We start from the raw sequence: 13,870 nt of genomic DNA, 5'->3' as shown, positions 1-13,870 counted from the left end.
CAGAAATGCTTTCCTCATTGCCCTTAATCTGATGGTAAATATTGTCCACTGTAGACTTTAAATAACACCCCATATGACAGCAGATTAACTACTGCCTGTCTGTGAAAATGCCAACTAAGTTTTCTACCATTTTAGGGTGGCTTTTTTCAAAGCAGTTTTAAGGGATTAACTGTCCAACTCCCACTATATTAAGAAAAAAGGAACTACTCACCATCAAGTTCTATTTTTAGCAGCACCTATGTTTATATTGTGTTAGCCAAAGTTGTACAATGTTCTCAGGGCAGAATAGCTCGTATAACAAAGAACTTGTCCTTATCTTCCACTGATGTCAGGGAGAGTTAAAAATGTGTAGCAGTTGTATCACTGAAGTACAAAAGAAATGTTGTACCTGCATTTTGTTCTGTTAGGTATTTGCCCATATAATGAAATGGATAAAGGGAGGTTTGTGCCCCAGAACGTGACAAAATCCTTGAACACGTTTGCTTTGAAAAATTTCACACAGGCCAAAAGACTGATAAGTGAGATGCATTTGTCTCACCTGAGTATCATCATATAGGTTTTGTTCATTGTCTGAAGAAATTGTTAGAGTGGGTCCCATTGAAAAATTATATATACGTAGAGGGTCTTTATCGACACCTTTGCTATATTGAATGATTTTTTTAAGGAAATGCAAAATACAAGATAACCTTCTAATCAGGTAGTGATATCATTAAGTCCCGTGTATTGATATGGACTGCAGTGTTACAAAAGTTACCTACATAGGGGTTCATGGCCCAGAACTACCCAAGTATGACAAAACTTCAGCTTTTCTCTTGCCATAGGATTTTTCTCTTTGAATATGTAATACTATTTTCAGGTGTTATAAAGCATGTGGAGCCAGGCATTTCGCTTATAGGTACAAGCTTGAAGAAGCTGAAACATAGGTTATTTCATGAAAGGTCACTTGTCATTTTCTGCCTCCAAAACTGGGTCAAAACCCATAAGGGAAATAATTTCATACATAGAATTCAGGATTTTGGCAAGCCAGACTATTTTTGGCCCCAGGTACATGCCTTTTGAATGATGAACAAAAGACTTAACTCATGAGCTCAGCACATTGTGAAGGAAGAAAGAAGAGCTCAGACAGCTCACAATATTGTGGAAGTCTGCTAACATACTGTCAGAAGCACTGCTTCAAAAGAACAGGAGCTATAGTGTACAAGCATGATTGTAAATATTGTCCTTTCAGTTCTTGGTTTGTTCGCACATTCTCCACAAGGATCAGGGAAGAAGGAAAAGGTGCAGTTTTATTTACAGAAAAATCTCCTCCATTAAACAGAAGTATAGCTTTTCACTTTTCTACTCATTTTCAAGAGAGGATTCTCCACTTTAACTGATGGAGCCTGGAATTCCCATTGATGTAGTCTTAAGCAGCAAGACCATGCTGCCCTCATATGCCTAACAGAACTTCTAGGTCTGCTTCAGGAGGCAGATCAATTCTGTTTCCTTTTAGGCACAATACTGCCACATGCATTCCTTTTGCCATATCTGATAACATACACCATCTAATTCCCTTATTCTCTTAGAAAGCAGAAGGGTAAAGGAAGAGTTACTCTGTTTGGATACTACTATTACTGCTTAGTTCTTGGACACTGTTGCTGAAGGAAATATTTATCTCCTTTTAATGTCAAGTATCAAATTTTAAAATGAGGAGAATGATATAAACAAAACATTATCCTAACGATGTCTAAAGCGAAATATGCCATGTAGAGTTAATACTGTACTCCCCTCTCCGTTTCCATCTTCCAGATTTACAGTTCCATGCCAACAGTAAGAGTGTTTTACTGAAAAGCACTGATCTAACAAGAAAGAAAATGTCAACAGTGCCACACTTGGCCTTTTTTCTCAAAACAAAAGGAAGTAACAAGCTCTCTAAAAAAGGACAAATTTTGACTCTTTTTTCTTAAAAGGACTTGTCCAATAGAGATTTTTTCTCATGGATTGTTTTCACTAAGTAAATACATTTCCTTAATGCTTTTTCATTGTCAAATATTTAGGAAAATTCAGTGAAATTAATGGAGCATTGTTGGTTCATTTTGGTATAGCAGTAAACAAAATGTAAGGAAAGGTGAGAGCATAGAAAGTACACTCACCAAGACCGAGAAGTTTCCTTTATTAACATTGTACCACTTTTACACACACCAGTGTCTTACTTCAGTAGCAGATCCACTGGCTGCAAGATTAAATAGTGCAAGAAACTAGTGAGTGTGACACAGTTTTGCTTCCTATTTATAAGTCATGTTCTTATTCCCATGTGTCAGGCCTCTGTTCATATTTTAAAATACTATTAGTAAATCAAAAATGGAAAGGTATAACTTACACCAGTTGTATTCTGTTCACTTTTTTAAAAAAATCAGCCCTCATTAAAAAGAAGATTAGTTTACATTATGTATTGTCTGTTTTGATAAGCAGCATCATCCCTTCCATAGGTGAATTTGTTCATAGGAATGAAGAGGATTCAAGTGTTTCATGTAGCCATTGGCTAGGGAAGGGAAAGGAGACAATCTTAGCTAAGGAAATAGATGACAGATCAGCCTCCATGTGTTTCTTGCTGCCAGCCAAAATGGAGTAACACTTAGCACTTCTGGTTTGGCCTACCGAACACTCTCAATGCATTATATTTCTGCTTATTAATAAGGTTCTGTACAGGAAAAATAACCATAAGAAGTGTTCTTTCTTGTTTTGATTTTTTGACATTATAGTGATGAGTGTTACAAAAGAGGATGAATATAGGCTACATATTATTTTAATTGTTGGGACTGTTAACGGTTTAAACAGATGAATTATTTATTTCTTAAGCATTGCAGCCTTTTTTCAGAACATTAGTAGTGTAAAATGAGCTAGGATGGAATATTTTAGTTAAACACACATTCGAGGACAAAAAGGTTACTTCAATTCCTCACTCAATGAACAGATTTTTAGATTGCCAAAGGGATTTACACACATCAAATTCCTTTTCAAATTAACGGTAAGCCCACCCCACAGCTGTAATAGGAGTGTGAGAACTTTTTTTTTAAAAAAAAGCTATAGTGCTGCTTTTTCAGAACATGACTAGCTATTATGTGTACTGAGTGGGTGACTGTTTTTCCATGTGATCATGACTTTCCAAGTTTCTATATAATCCTGACTTGAACATTTTCATGGCAAGAAAAGTACAAGATCTCAGACACTGTTAAGTAATCAGGGTAACAGACGACCTCTTCTAAGAACCACTTCAGAAACCTAATCTTTATGCATACATGACTGAAGGATTTCAGAATGATTTTCCAATCCCCTATAATTCTGTTTCCATAAACTAAGACAGAATATCCTTTCAGAATACTTCACACCTGTACTTTAGATAGGTCCTATTTCTACTAGTAGAAATATTTGCTATTTAAGCCATATATAAGCAGGGAAGGCTACAACTTCACTCTGTTCTGTTTTTTTGTAACTGTTATGAGCCCTGCCTTTTTGCCTGCATGAAGACACTAGAGAAAGGGGCTGAAGCAAGGGAGAGCTTTCTCCAAACAAGGTCTGTAGTTTAAGAGTAAGATTTTTAAAAAGAAATTGGGACCCATATATTCTTTTTCTCAGTTCAGTAGTTGAGAATATTCAAAATGTCTAAAGAATTTATACCTTGCTCAACAAAAAACATCTTTGCAGAAGTGTCACTGACACACCACGTTGACTAAAATTCTGCAATGTGCTTTGTTCCTCGGTAGTAAAAGCATAACCATATAATCCAGTTTATAAATAGCAAGTAATTGCTAGTGAACTGGTGATGCATTTGCTGGAGTATTTTTGTGGCTTTCTCTGTTCATTTCAGGATAAGCAGTTAATCGAAAAGTCATGCAGAAACTTCAGTAAAACATAAGGTGTTGAGTTGATCTCTTGGACTATCTTTCAAAGGATGACTTTTCATCTAAGCTTCAAAGATTGTAAACTACACCATGACCAGTTAGGGCAAGAGGAAGCTTTCTGCCACACTGCATGTCCAGTAGAAGGTATCCTTTTAATTGTAGTTCATCACTGAAGTTGACTAATATGCTGGAACCTATTTAGATTCTTTAATGGAGCTATTTGCCTTTTTTAATGCCTTTCCCCCATCTGCTTTACTTTCATGTGCCTGGGATTAGCATAAAGAATCAGACAGACTGCAAACTTGACAAATGTGTTATGCCTTGATTTTGAACTGCTGTGACAATCTGGGTTCGGAATATGTTGTTAAAGCCATTGGGCTCTGTCCTGAGTTGCCCACCTGCCTATCCACCACTAGGCAGCCAGCATCTGGAGTAGATGGTACACAGCATGCCTAACTCTAGGTGGGGGAGGTTCTCTTTGATATAACTCAGCCATTACACTCTGGATACAGACTATAACACACACATATACGAGTGAGACAAGACTTTCATATTCCATTTTTTACCTCTCAACAGTAACTGACAAAAATGTTAAGAAATTCTACAGTAGCTTTTCCTTTTTGTGTCTCCCTCTTCCCTTCCACCCTGGCTCATTTTCACAGCTTAGAAATTTTACAAATAGCTCACACACTTGCAAGGGCTGGGGGAGTAGGGAAGGTCCTGCCAAAACCATTTTGCAGCTGGAGAGGGAGGGTGAGATGACATTTGTTTACATCCTTCTGTTGAGAAGTAAAAACATTTTCCAAGCTTTGAAACAGTTGGAAGAGGGAACCCATCAGGCTTTCTCTAATTCAGTGTTGCTGGTCTCAGGATTTTTTTGTTTTCCTATTCATGCACAGAATATCCGGGAACACTTGCTGGATCTTGCTGGGGAGAGGGTCAGACACTGCAGATAAAAATGGACTTCTGTCTGTGCACACACCACAAATATTTCTAGTCTTCCTCAGTATGCATGTACTTTGATAACCTGGGCTCAGGGAAACACAGGAGCTCTGCTCTCCAAAGTTGGCTTCTCTCGGTTGCCTTGCAGGGCAATGCAGCCTGCCTGGCAGGAGTTGTTCGTTTAGCAGGAACACATGGGGTACTCTCTCCTCTTTAGGAATTGGGCAGGAGGTAGGGGGGAAGGGGACACTGCTGCCTGGCACTCAGCCTTACCTGGACATGTGCTCCCGCTGGGGTCTGTGCGCCTTCTCCAGCCCTAGTTTGGTGAAGATCCCCACCAGCACCATGACTGCCACAACCCCACAGATGATGTAGACGATGAGGTTGGTTTTATCCCTGGTAGGGTCGTGCAGAGGGTCGTCTATGCGGGAAGGAGGCTTCCCAGTGTTCATCCACAATGGCGTCTCATAGTTTGTGCAGGTGCTTTGATCCAGCCTTGTCTTCTTGAACTTGCAGCAAAACCTAAAGCCACAAGTGCCGCAGCAGAAGATGAACTCCCCCGAGCTGCAGTTAAAGGGGGGGTCCCACTGCCCCATCACGTCAAAGTAGCCCCTGCAGAAGTCCGGGGTGGGAGGTGGCTCAGAGGGGTCTAGCTGTTCCCCAAGGCTGGAGTGGTTTCCTCCTGAGAGCACCACAAAGCTCCCCAGCTGCTGGCCAGTTTTCTCCTGAGCCCGACATACCAGCGTGAGAAGGTCCGCCACCAAGTAGCCGAAGAACAGACGAATAAAGCCTTCCATTCTGCCTCCCGGCCCCGGCTCAGCGATGCTGCCGCCGCCGCCGCTCGAGCTGCTGGATGCTGCGCTGCGCCAGGAGCTGAACATAAAGGGGCTCCGTCAGGGACCGGGCGCCCGCTCAGCCCGCGCTCGCCCTCAGCACCACGGACAGCCCCGCGCGGGCCGGGCTGGGGCCGCCGCCCCCCCGGGCAGCCTCCGCCGCCCCTCGCCGCTCCCCTCCGGAGGAACGAGCGCGCCGGCACTTGTGGAGTGCGCGGGAGAGGGAGCGGGCGGGAGGAGGAGGTGGTGGAGGAGGAGGAGGAGGAGGAGTAGTACCGAGGGGTGGAGGTGGCGGCGGGAGCGCGGGGCAGCGCGCTGGGGAGAAGGGGCTGGCGAGAGGGGCGTGGAGGGGGCCCACGAGGCGGGAGTGCTGAGGCGAGGGCGCTGCAGGGGCGGGAAGGAAGAGAGCGGGGCGAGCGAGGAGCCTCCCCGCGCCGCCTGGTGCCGGCGCGCACCGCCGGGGGCACCCACCTTCCACTCCCCCGCGGAGCCCGGCACGGTCTCTCGCACAACTCCCTCAGCCGGCCACGGCGCCCGCCCAGCCCTGCCTGGAGCCGGGCGAGCCCGCCAGAGGCGGCGGCTGCCGAGGTAGAGCGCGGGAGGCGGGACGGACCCACCGCGGCATCCAGCCGGCGGGGAAGGGCTGCCGCCAAAGGGGAATCCGCCTCGGCGGAAGACTGAGAGCCAGGGCGCGGCAGCCCGGCCAGCCCAGACCGTCCTCCGAGGCAACGGCAGGGGGCTGCGCGACAGAGACCCGGGTCCGCCCGCCGGCCTGCCCACCCCCGCGGCACCCCTCAGAGGGGCTGGCGCCCCCACCCCCCCCCATGCCGACCAGCCCCTCTGAGGGGTGCTCCCCCACCCCCCTCAGCCCCGCAGCGGGGCTGGCCCCGCTCGCGCCGTCCCTTACATAAGAGACTTCCCGCCCAGGCGGGCGCTCCCCACAGGTGCGTCTCCAAAAGCGCGGGAGCGCCTCCCCGCCTACCGCTGAGGGGGGTAACGGCCGGCGCGCGCCCGCCCGGGCGGCCTGAAGCCCGCAGAGCCCCCCCCCACGCGGGCCCCGGGGCGAGGTGTGCGCTGAGGGGGAGGAAGGCGGAGCGCCGGGGCCCGGTAAGTGCAGCGCCCCTTCTCCCGGCGACCGCTCCCCCCGCGAGCTAGCGGCTCTCCGGAGATTCGCTTACCTGTGAGGCGAAGGCAGGTCCTCCCGGCGGAGCGGTGTCCATGGGGCCGCCGCTAAGGCATAGGCGGGAGCGGGCGCTGCCCTCAGCCCGGCCCGCCGTGCACAGGTACGGCGCTACCGGTACCGCATGCCTCAGAGCGGGGTTACCGTTATGTCTGCTGAACGTGAGCTGCCCCTGCACATCATTTATTTAAAAATCTTGTTATAATGTCAGTCAGGCTGGCTCCAGAGGACACGGTGGGGCTGCGGGTTGTTTGCGAAACACGGAATTAAAATAACTTCCCCCAAACAGAGAACTGACTCTGGGAAAGACTTTTTAGTGATTCACTCCCCATTCCTTTTATTTAACTCTCTCATCTCCGTCTTTTGGGTTGGCAGTAACCTGCGTAAGTAGAGATAATATTATCCTGAATACTATGCTGCCACCAAATGTAGGAAATAAGCCCATTATGGCGTGATTTAATAGTGAGAGCTGGTTCTTCAAGCAGCTTCCCTTTTCCTCGGGGGGATGCCCGCAATACCCTCACTCCGGCCTCACGGGATGATGATGTCCGTGGGGAGAGGGGCTGGTGTGCTGGGGCCTGGCGATGGCACGCTACCATTCCTCTCCAGTCTGGTCCTGCCAGGGGGCTTCGTTGCAGCCACACTTGAGGAACTTCATCCAACTCCGTGTGGAGTTGTTAAGTGCTAAATAAACAGAAAGGTGAGGCAGAGGACAAAGCAGACGTTTGGAATCGGAGAGGGCTGTAGTTAGCTAATTGCGATCCTTTGCCGTCTCTTAAAAATAGACTCTCAAGTACAGTGATGATTCTACTGAACAGTTTGACAGTAAGCCTTACAACCTTGTCCAGGAGGTAGGTTAGAAAGCCCCTTTATTTCTCAGCAGAGAAAAACAATCAGTCACAGCCAAAACCAGCTTTTTGGTTTTTAATATTTAATTCTTAAAACCTCCACCTCATCAACATCCCCTTTCAAGTCTCCTCTGAAATCATATCATTCCTCCCTTGTGTATACTTCTCTCTGCTATTATTTATTATTTAACACTTTGTGATGCAGTTTGTGCTGAAAATACTGCACAAAATGAATCTGTTCCATACTTATTATTGCATCTGGAGACGTTTAAGGTCCAGTACTGTCAGGTGCTTAAGATTATGCAACTTTCTCTGTTGATCTGACTGCTAAAAAGCTGCTTAAATATTTTGCATGATTAGTGCTATACATGTGCAGAAATAATAACATGAAAAATAATTTATTTTATGGGCTACTAATCCTGACTGACTATGGTGCAAATTTCTTGTTTCGCTGAGTTCCTGGGGTTTCCTTAAGAATTCCCCTATAGCAAAAAAACTCAAAGGAATTAGGCTAGAATCTAACAGTTACACGATTCAGGTCCACACAATCAGAATCTGACCCAAAGTGGCATGTGCTTGGAATGAGAGCCCAGAACTAGGGAAAACAGGAGGGTGATTAAAGCTCCTTAAAAAAAAAAATGCTTCCTATGGCACCATAAGAGTTTGGATCAGACCCATAGAATGCAGAACTCATAAATCATGTTACCCTAAGTAGTCATAAGTTACTAGTTATGGTCTCTGTGCCTATTAGTCGTATTAGCAGTGAAGTTCTTTTAGCTGTACCATATCTTAGAGATCTAATAATGAACTAGAGTTTTTCTAGACTAGGGCAGGAACTGTTTTTACTAGATCTGCGGCAGTGTGTTTTAATGGCTTCATAGCATGTAGTTGTAAGAACGCCTGCATGATCAAAATATAAAACTTAAGTATAATAATGGAAACAAGAAAACTAGTTGAGAGAAATGGGTATTACACACAGTACTGAGGCACATCTTGGGACATTATGTGATGTTTATAAACCTTTTCTCAATGAAGTCAGTCAATAAATTTCTAATTTATTTCAGTTGTCTTTATCAAGTTGAGAAACGTGAAAGATTTCCCAGCTTAGCACCATCACCTTCCACTTTCGAGACTTCTCTTTTTGACGTTGCTTTAAGGTAAGTAATAATTACCTATTTTTCTATAGTTTTATCCCATAAGGAATCTATTTTGCCTCTGAAACAATTGAGAAGGTGAATGTTTCAACTAGAACCTACAGAGTTGTCTTTACTCAAGTACGTATCCATTTACTTAAGTGAAATACTTAATTTTAGGCACAGACCTTATACAAAATTAAGTATTTCTATTATATTTTCCTCTAATGTCTTTCAGTTGTTTTCACCAAGACTTTCACATGTGGATCAATGGCAATGCTTGTTGTTCAACTTTAAGCTAGAAAATAGGCACTTTTTTCTGGTAAATCCTGTAGAAATGTATAGCCTTGTCTCTGTGGAAGTTATATAAATGCATACACAGTCCTACTATATATATGTATGTGTGCACTATACATGTTCAATTCTGTGTTTAATTGTATATACTCTTAGAATGCATTCTTGCAGGGTTTTTATGTAAACAAGAGAGTTTGAAAAGGAGTAAAATTGGGAGAGAAAGTTAATGGGTTAACCTGAATTTGAGGTGGTGATAAATCTGAAGAATATAGAACAACTAGACCATATAGGGCAATTGCAATTATCATGGTCCACATTCTATATTTAATTTTTGTTAATAACACCAATGTTGATGCAACCTCTGAGTACTTCCCAGGGACTGATTACCTGCTAGAGAGACCAGTCCTTTGCTGAGCACTGAGTCAATGATACTTTCTAGCCAGTCATTAATTCCTGAGAAATGCCATATAGCTCAATCATTATTAACAGACATTCCAGAGCTGTGAAAATCTGTCAAAAAAGCAGCTAGACAGGTCTGATCTCAGTCAGTATTGATGTGAAAGGTATTTTGTGTTAAGAAATGTCATGTGGAAACTGGAATGAAGCAGTCAATGTCTGTTTCCTTGATAGTTATTTCATACTGGAATGGAATATTTGGATGCATAGATACAAAATGTATTGCATCTGGAAAACAAAAGAGCTGATGATTCTAGTATAGCAGGTCAACTGGCAGCATGTTTGCAACCACCAGTCTTTGAAAGTACAGTTAAATGTTAGAAGATGTCTTCTGTAGAGCAATAAGGTAGCTTGAGACATGAAAGAAACACCTTAGCAGACATGAGTTAAAGCAGCAAAATGTGTTTAACACGGAGGCTACAAGCGACATGAGGTTTATAGAGACTGAAAACAATCCTATGATTTACAAATATTGTAAAAAAGCCCTGAATGATACAACACAGAAGTTTGTTTTGAACACCTCTACGTTCTTGAATCAGCAAAACATCTGAGTGTCCCATTTGCTTCTACTAAGTTTTGTCATTCCTCTATGAGGTGTATGCTTTCCCATTGGTATTAGGCTTGCTGGATGGTTAAAATGCAATTGGTTCTAGACCCTTCTTTTAGTTACCCAGCTAACGCTTCATAAGCCTTTGTTCTTTTAACCAATAACTGCAATCATTAGTATCATATCAGGGCAGCAATGTGTGAAATACCAGCCTGCAGTGTGTTGACACTAAATACAGTTCTCCTTTTATAATTACTGAGCACACATCTTTTAAAATAACCTTTGTCTTTTCATTAAAAAATACGCACATAGAGACTGGGACAGAATGAGCTTGTTCTAATAATTTCATGAGTTCGTAGCAACTTTAACTAGAACATCTTACAAACATTAAGCATTTTTTAGTTATTGTCATCAAGTCTGAAAATGGGATCACCATTAAGAGATCTTAATGAGCTAGGAGGTGCTTCATGAATGAAAAAGCACGAGAGATTTGTTTTCATGGCTCACTGAGGAGGAAGATAATTTTTTGCAATTCTACAATGTAGAAATTACCTTTATCACCTAATATTTTTCAGTCTTCTTGTAAAACCACAACTGTAGTAATTGCATGGGTTGGGGCTGGGGCAGGCAGTAATAGAATTCACATTTGGAGTGGACTTCATGAAATCCTGAGAGTTCTTGTAGCTTCAGTTTAATTCAAAGGAAATTCAGAAATATTCAAATAAATTTAGAAGGTGAATGGAATACTTGCAAATATACAAGAGGCAACAAGTGTATACTGCAAATGTCTTCAGTATACAGCAGTAGGAAAAAAGTGCCAAAATGTCTAAAGCAGCTATCAGCAGTATAGCTGAAAAACAAGTTGTGCCCTCAGGTTTGCCTTTTGCACAGCTATTCCTCTGATTCTGAACAAGGAAAAACTGCCAGTCAGTTACTCTCTTTGGTGAAACTGATGTTACATTTGAATTGTAAGAGCATTGCAAGTACCTGTGAACAAGGTATGTTTCTGCTTGTTATAAATTAGACTGCCATGGAATTTAGATCAGGAATGATTGGCCAGGTGTCTGAGGATTACTGCAATTGACAAAGAAGGCTTTGTAGATCATTCCGAACTTGTGCCAATAAAATCTTTATGTCTTGTTAACAAAAAAGAAAAGAAAGGCTACAGAGGATCAAAAAATCAGAACTGCTTTTGTATCCTTCCAATTGAAAACCCAACCACCTTTGTTCCCATGAGTTCAACTTTTCAAGGCAGAGAGGAAGCCTTTCTAAACACACCTAAAATAGCATTAAAAAATTTCAAGGTTAAAGTCATTATAATAGGCTGTATACTGTGCCAAAGCATAGAGAAGCTGTGCTTAGACATAGAAGAGGACACATAGCAGAGAAAATTTTCTAATCCTCTGCCATCCGACTCTGGCATATGTTAGAACAGCTGAGGAGCTGATCTAATCACTACCGCTTCTAAAAACTCTTTGGTAACTGAGATTAAGAGGTAGACAAGCTTTAGTCTAGAATGCGCATTCTCCGGGCCTGGAATATCCACGGATGGAAGCCAGAACAGGAAGAAGTCAAATTATTGTGTCAGTTGTAGTCTGTCAGTTTTAGCACTATTAACCCTCAAGGGCTATAGAAGTGAGCTGTAAACCTCAGAACTGAAGAACTTGCTCTTCACAGAAATGTAAAGTTGCTTAACTAACAAAAGATTTTAGCCACCATATATTTTGCATGTCTTCCAAAATGTACTGTCAGGCAACCAAAATCAAAAGTTCTTACTGAACATTAGACCTTTTCAGTGTGCTTCCCTGATAATAAGCTTTAATGATGTCTCTCCGTATCATTGTCACAACATGCCCATCCAAGGCTTGATGTATTTTGTATCTTACATATAGTAATAATATATAGATGTAGGAACTTTCAGATCTATGAAGAAGAAAATTTTTCTGACAGTTCCATTTTTAAAGGATGCTAACTGTTGAAAGATGCTTAGGATTTTAAAATGGTAAGTCACAAGACAGACGAAATAAGAGGTACAGGGAAAGTAATAGTGGTCTGAGTTCTGTGATACTTTTCTGATTATATGACACTGCAGTTTTCATGTGGCTAACAGATCTACTTATGTGATTACCATGCCTGGCCAAGACTGTCAAATGTGGTTGCCAAAGGTTAAATATCCACGGGCCAACTCAGTATCTACTAAATTCAACAGTTGTCTTTCCACTGATTTAAAATGGAAACTGCACTGGGTGATTTTGTTCAAGAGATGCTGAATAATCACAGCTTACTCTGAAATCACCAGATGTCTGAGTGGTCAGTACTTCTGAAAACCGGGTCACATATTTGAAAGCCCAATAATGAATTCAGAGACTAAATTTAGGCACATATGTTGGAAAACTGTTGATGTGCACAAATACATATACAAGTTCCAGACCACGCTTTTAGGCAGATGGTATCAACTATCCCATCTTGACTCCACTTGTCAGCCAATATAAAGAGCAGTACTAAAGCTGGCTCCAAAGGGATTTGCTTCTCTGTCCTCTAGCTTGATAGCCAGTGAGAAGAAACAATCTATCAAGCAGGTATACTGACAGATGGGTCAAAAAACTATGAAGATCCCAAGGTGGAAAAGTAAATGCCATTTCTTATGTTTTCTTTCTAGAGAGCATTCTGATAATGTTAACAGGATTCATCACTGATATTTCTCAGCACAGTGCAACTCTGTTATACCTACATATATGGAATATCTATTTTTGATAATATTTTTTTTTCTTGTGGTTTTGTAACATGTAACAATTTGCCTAGAGGTTTGTGTTTTTTTTAATTATTGTGAAAGTGCAGTGACCCCACAGCTGGATAAATAATAGGACAAATAAAAGGATTTTAACTGTAATGTGAAATGCACATTAGAGAGTCTTCAGAAGTGGTGCAAAAAGATGCTGACAGCAGATTCTAGTCATATCTGTTTGTTGTAGTGTTTACTTAAATCAGCAGATTATCTCTAAGCTGCTAAATATAATGTCTTGTTAATAACATATTCAGGATATCTGCTCCCTAACAAATATATATATATAGGAGATTATTGCAGAGTACAATAAGGTTAAACACATTTTTAATACAAAACACTGGCACCTGAGAGTAGAGTTTTCAGAATGGATATTTGATCTGTATATTTATACAGGCAAGTAACATTGGAGTAAAATGTAAAGAAGCTGCAAAAGGAAGACTTCTGTATAATATGGAAATAATACATATATATAGGGCCAGTTGTAACTGAATACTTGGTAAAAGGACAACTCACAATTTTCTTGGCTGTGTGTAGGAATTAGTCTGTCATTCACTCCCACACACCTGACAGAAATCTGGCCTCTTTAAAATCAATTTATATACACCTTGAAGTCTTAAATATGATTTTCCAGCTTAACAAATTCTCCCTGTGAATATAGTGATTGTTCTTTAAAAAGAAAAAATAACAAAAATAAAAAGGAAATTGCATGTAATTTCTATGCAAACTAGAATGGTTGAAGCCTTGATCATATGATGAAGAAACAGATAATTTAGATGGCTGAACAATAGGATAGCTTTCCTACGAAAGCAACACAAGTATTTCAACACATAAAATGACCATAAGTGAAAAAGAGCAGATATCTCATAATACCCAATTAACTCACTTGTTTCTGTCGTACTGTTTAACTAAAGTTAAAAAAACAACACTTGCACAGCAAGATCAGAAATAGATCCCGCCTGCAAAGCCTGAAC

The 13,870-nt window shown here is 42.0% G+C and overlaps 2 protein-coding genes across 5 annotated transcripts in view; one reads left to right on the top strand and one right to left on the bottom strand.

Moving 5' to 3' along the window:
* The window catches only part of SHISA9 (shisa family member 9), a 190,542-nt gene extending 183,421 nt beyond the window's left edge, over positions 1 to 7,121 (bottom strand). The window contains exons 1-2 of one of the 4 annotated variants that reach the window (XM_074599541.1): positions 6,835 to 7,121; positions 5,097 to 5,696 (exon numbers count right to left, since the gene is read on the bottom strand). In XM_074599541.1, coding sequence (XP_074455642.1) covers positions 5,097 to 5,620 — 524 coding nt within the window. In that variant the 5' untranslated portion in view covers positions 5,621 to 5,696; positions 6,835 to 7,121. Of the gene's footprint in view, positions 1 to 5,096; positions 6,055 to 6,127; positions 6,440 to 6,563; positions 6,694 to 6,834 lie in introns of those variants that run through there. The other 3 variants (XM_074599544.1, XM_074599542.1, XM_074599540.1) reach the window with 3 other exon arrangements.
* The window catches only part of CPPED1 (calcineurin like phosphoesterase domain containing 1), a 105,981-nt gene that overhangs the window by 29,192 nt on the left and 62,919 nt on the right, over positions 1 to 13,870 (top strand). Inside the window, exon 2 of the mRNA XM_074599546.1 lies at positions 8,749 to 8,841. The gene's annotated coding sequence lies outside the window, so the exon portion shown is untranslated. The remainder of the gene's footprint in view (positions 1 to 8,748; positions 8,842 to 13,870) is intronic.

This window comes from Larus michahellis, chromosome 8 (genome assembly GCF_964199755.1).
Source record: "Larus michahellis chromosome 8, bLarMic1.1, whole genome shotgun sequence".
NCBI lineage: Eukaryota > Metazoa > Chordata > Aves > Charadriiformes > Laridae > Larus > Larus michahellis.
Note: the sequence above shows the minus strand (reverse complement) of the source record. Positions and strands in the feature narration are given on the sequence as shown.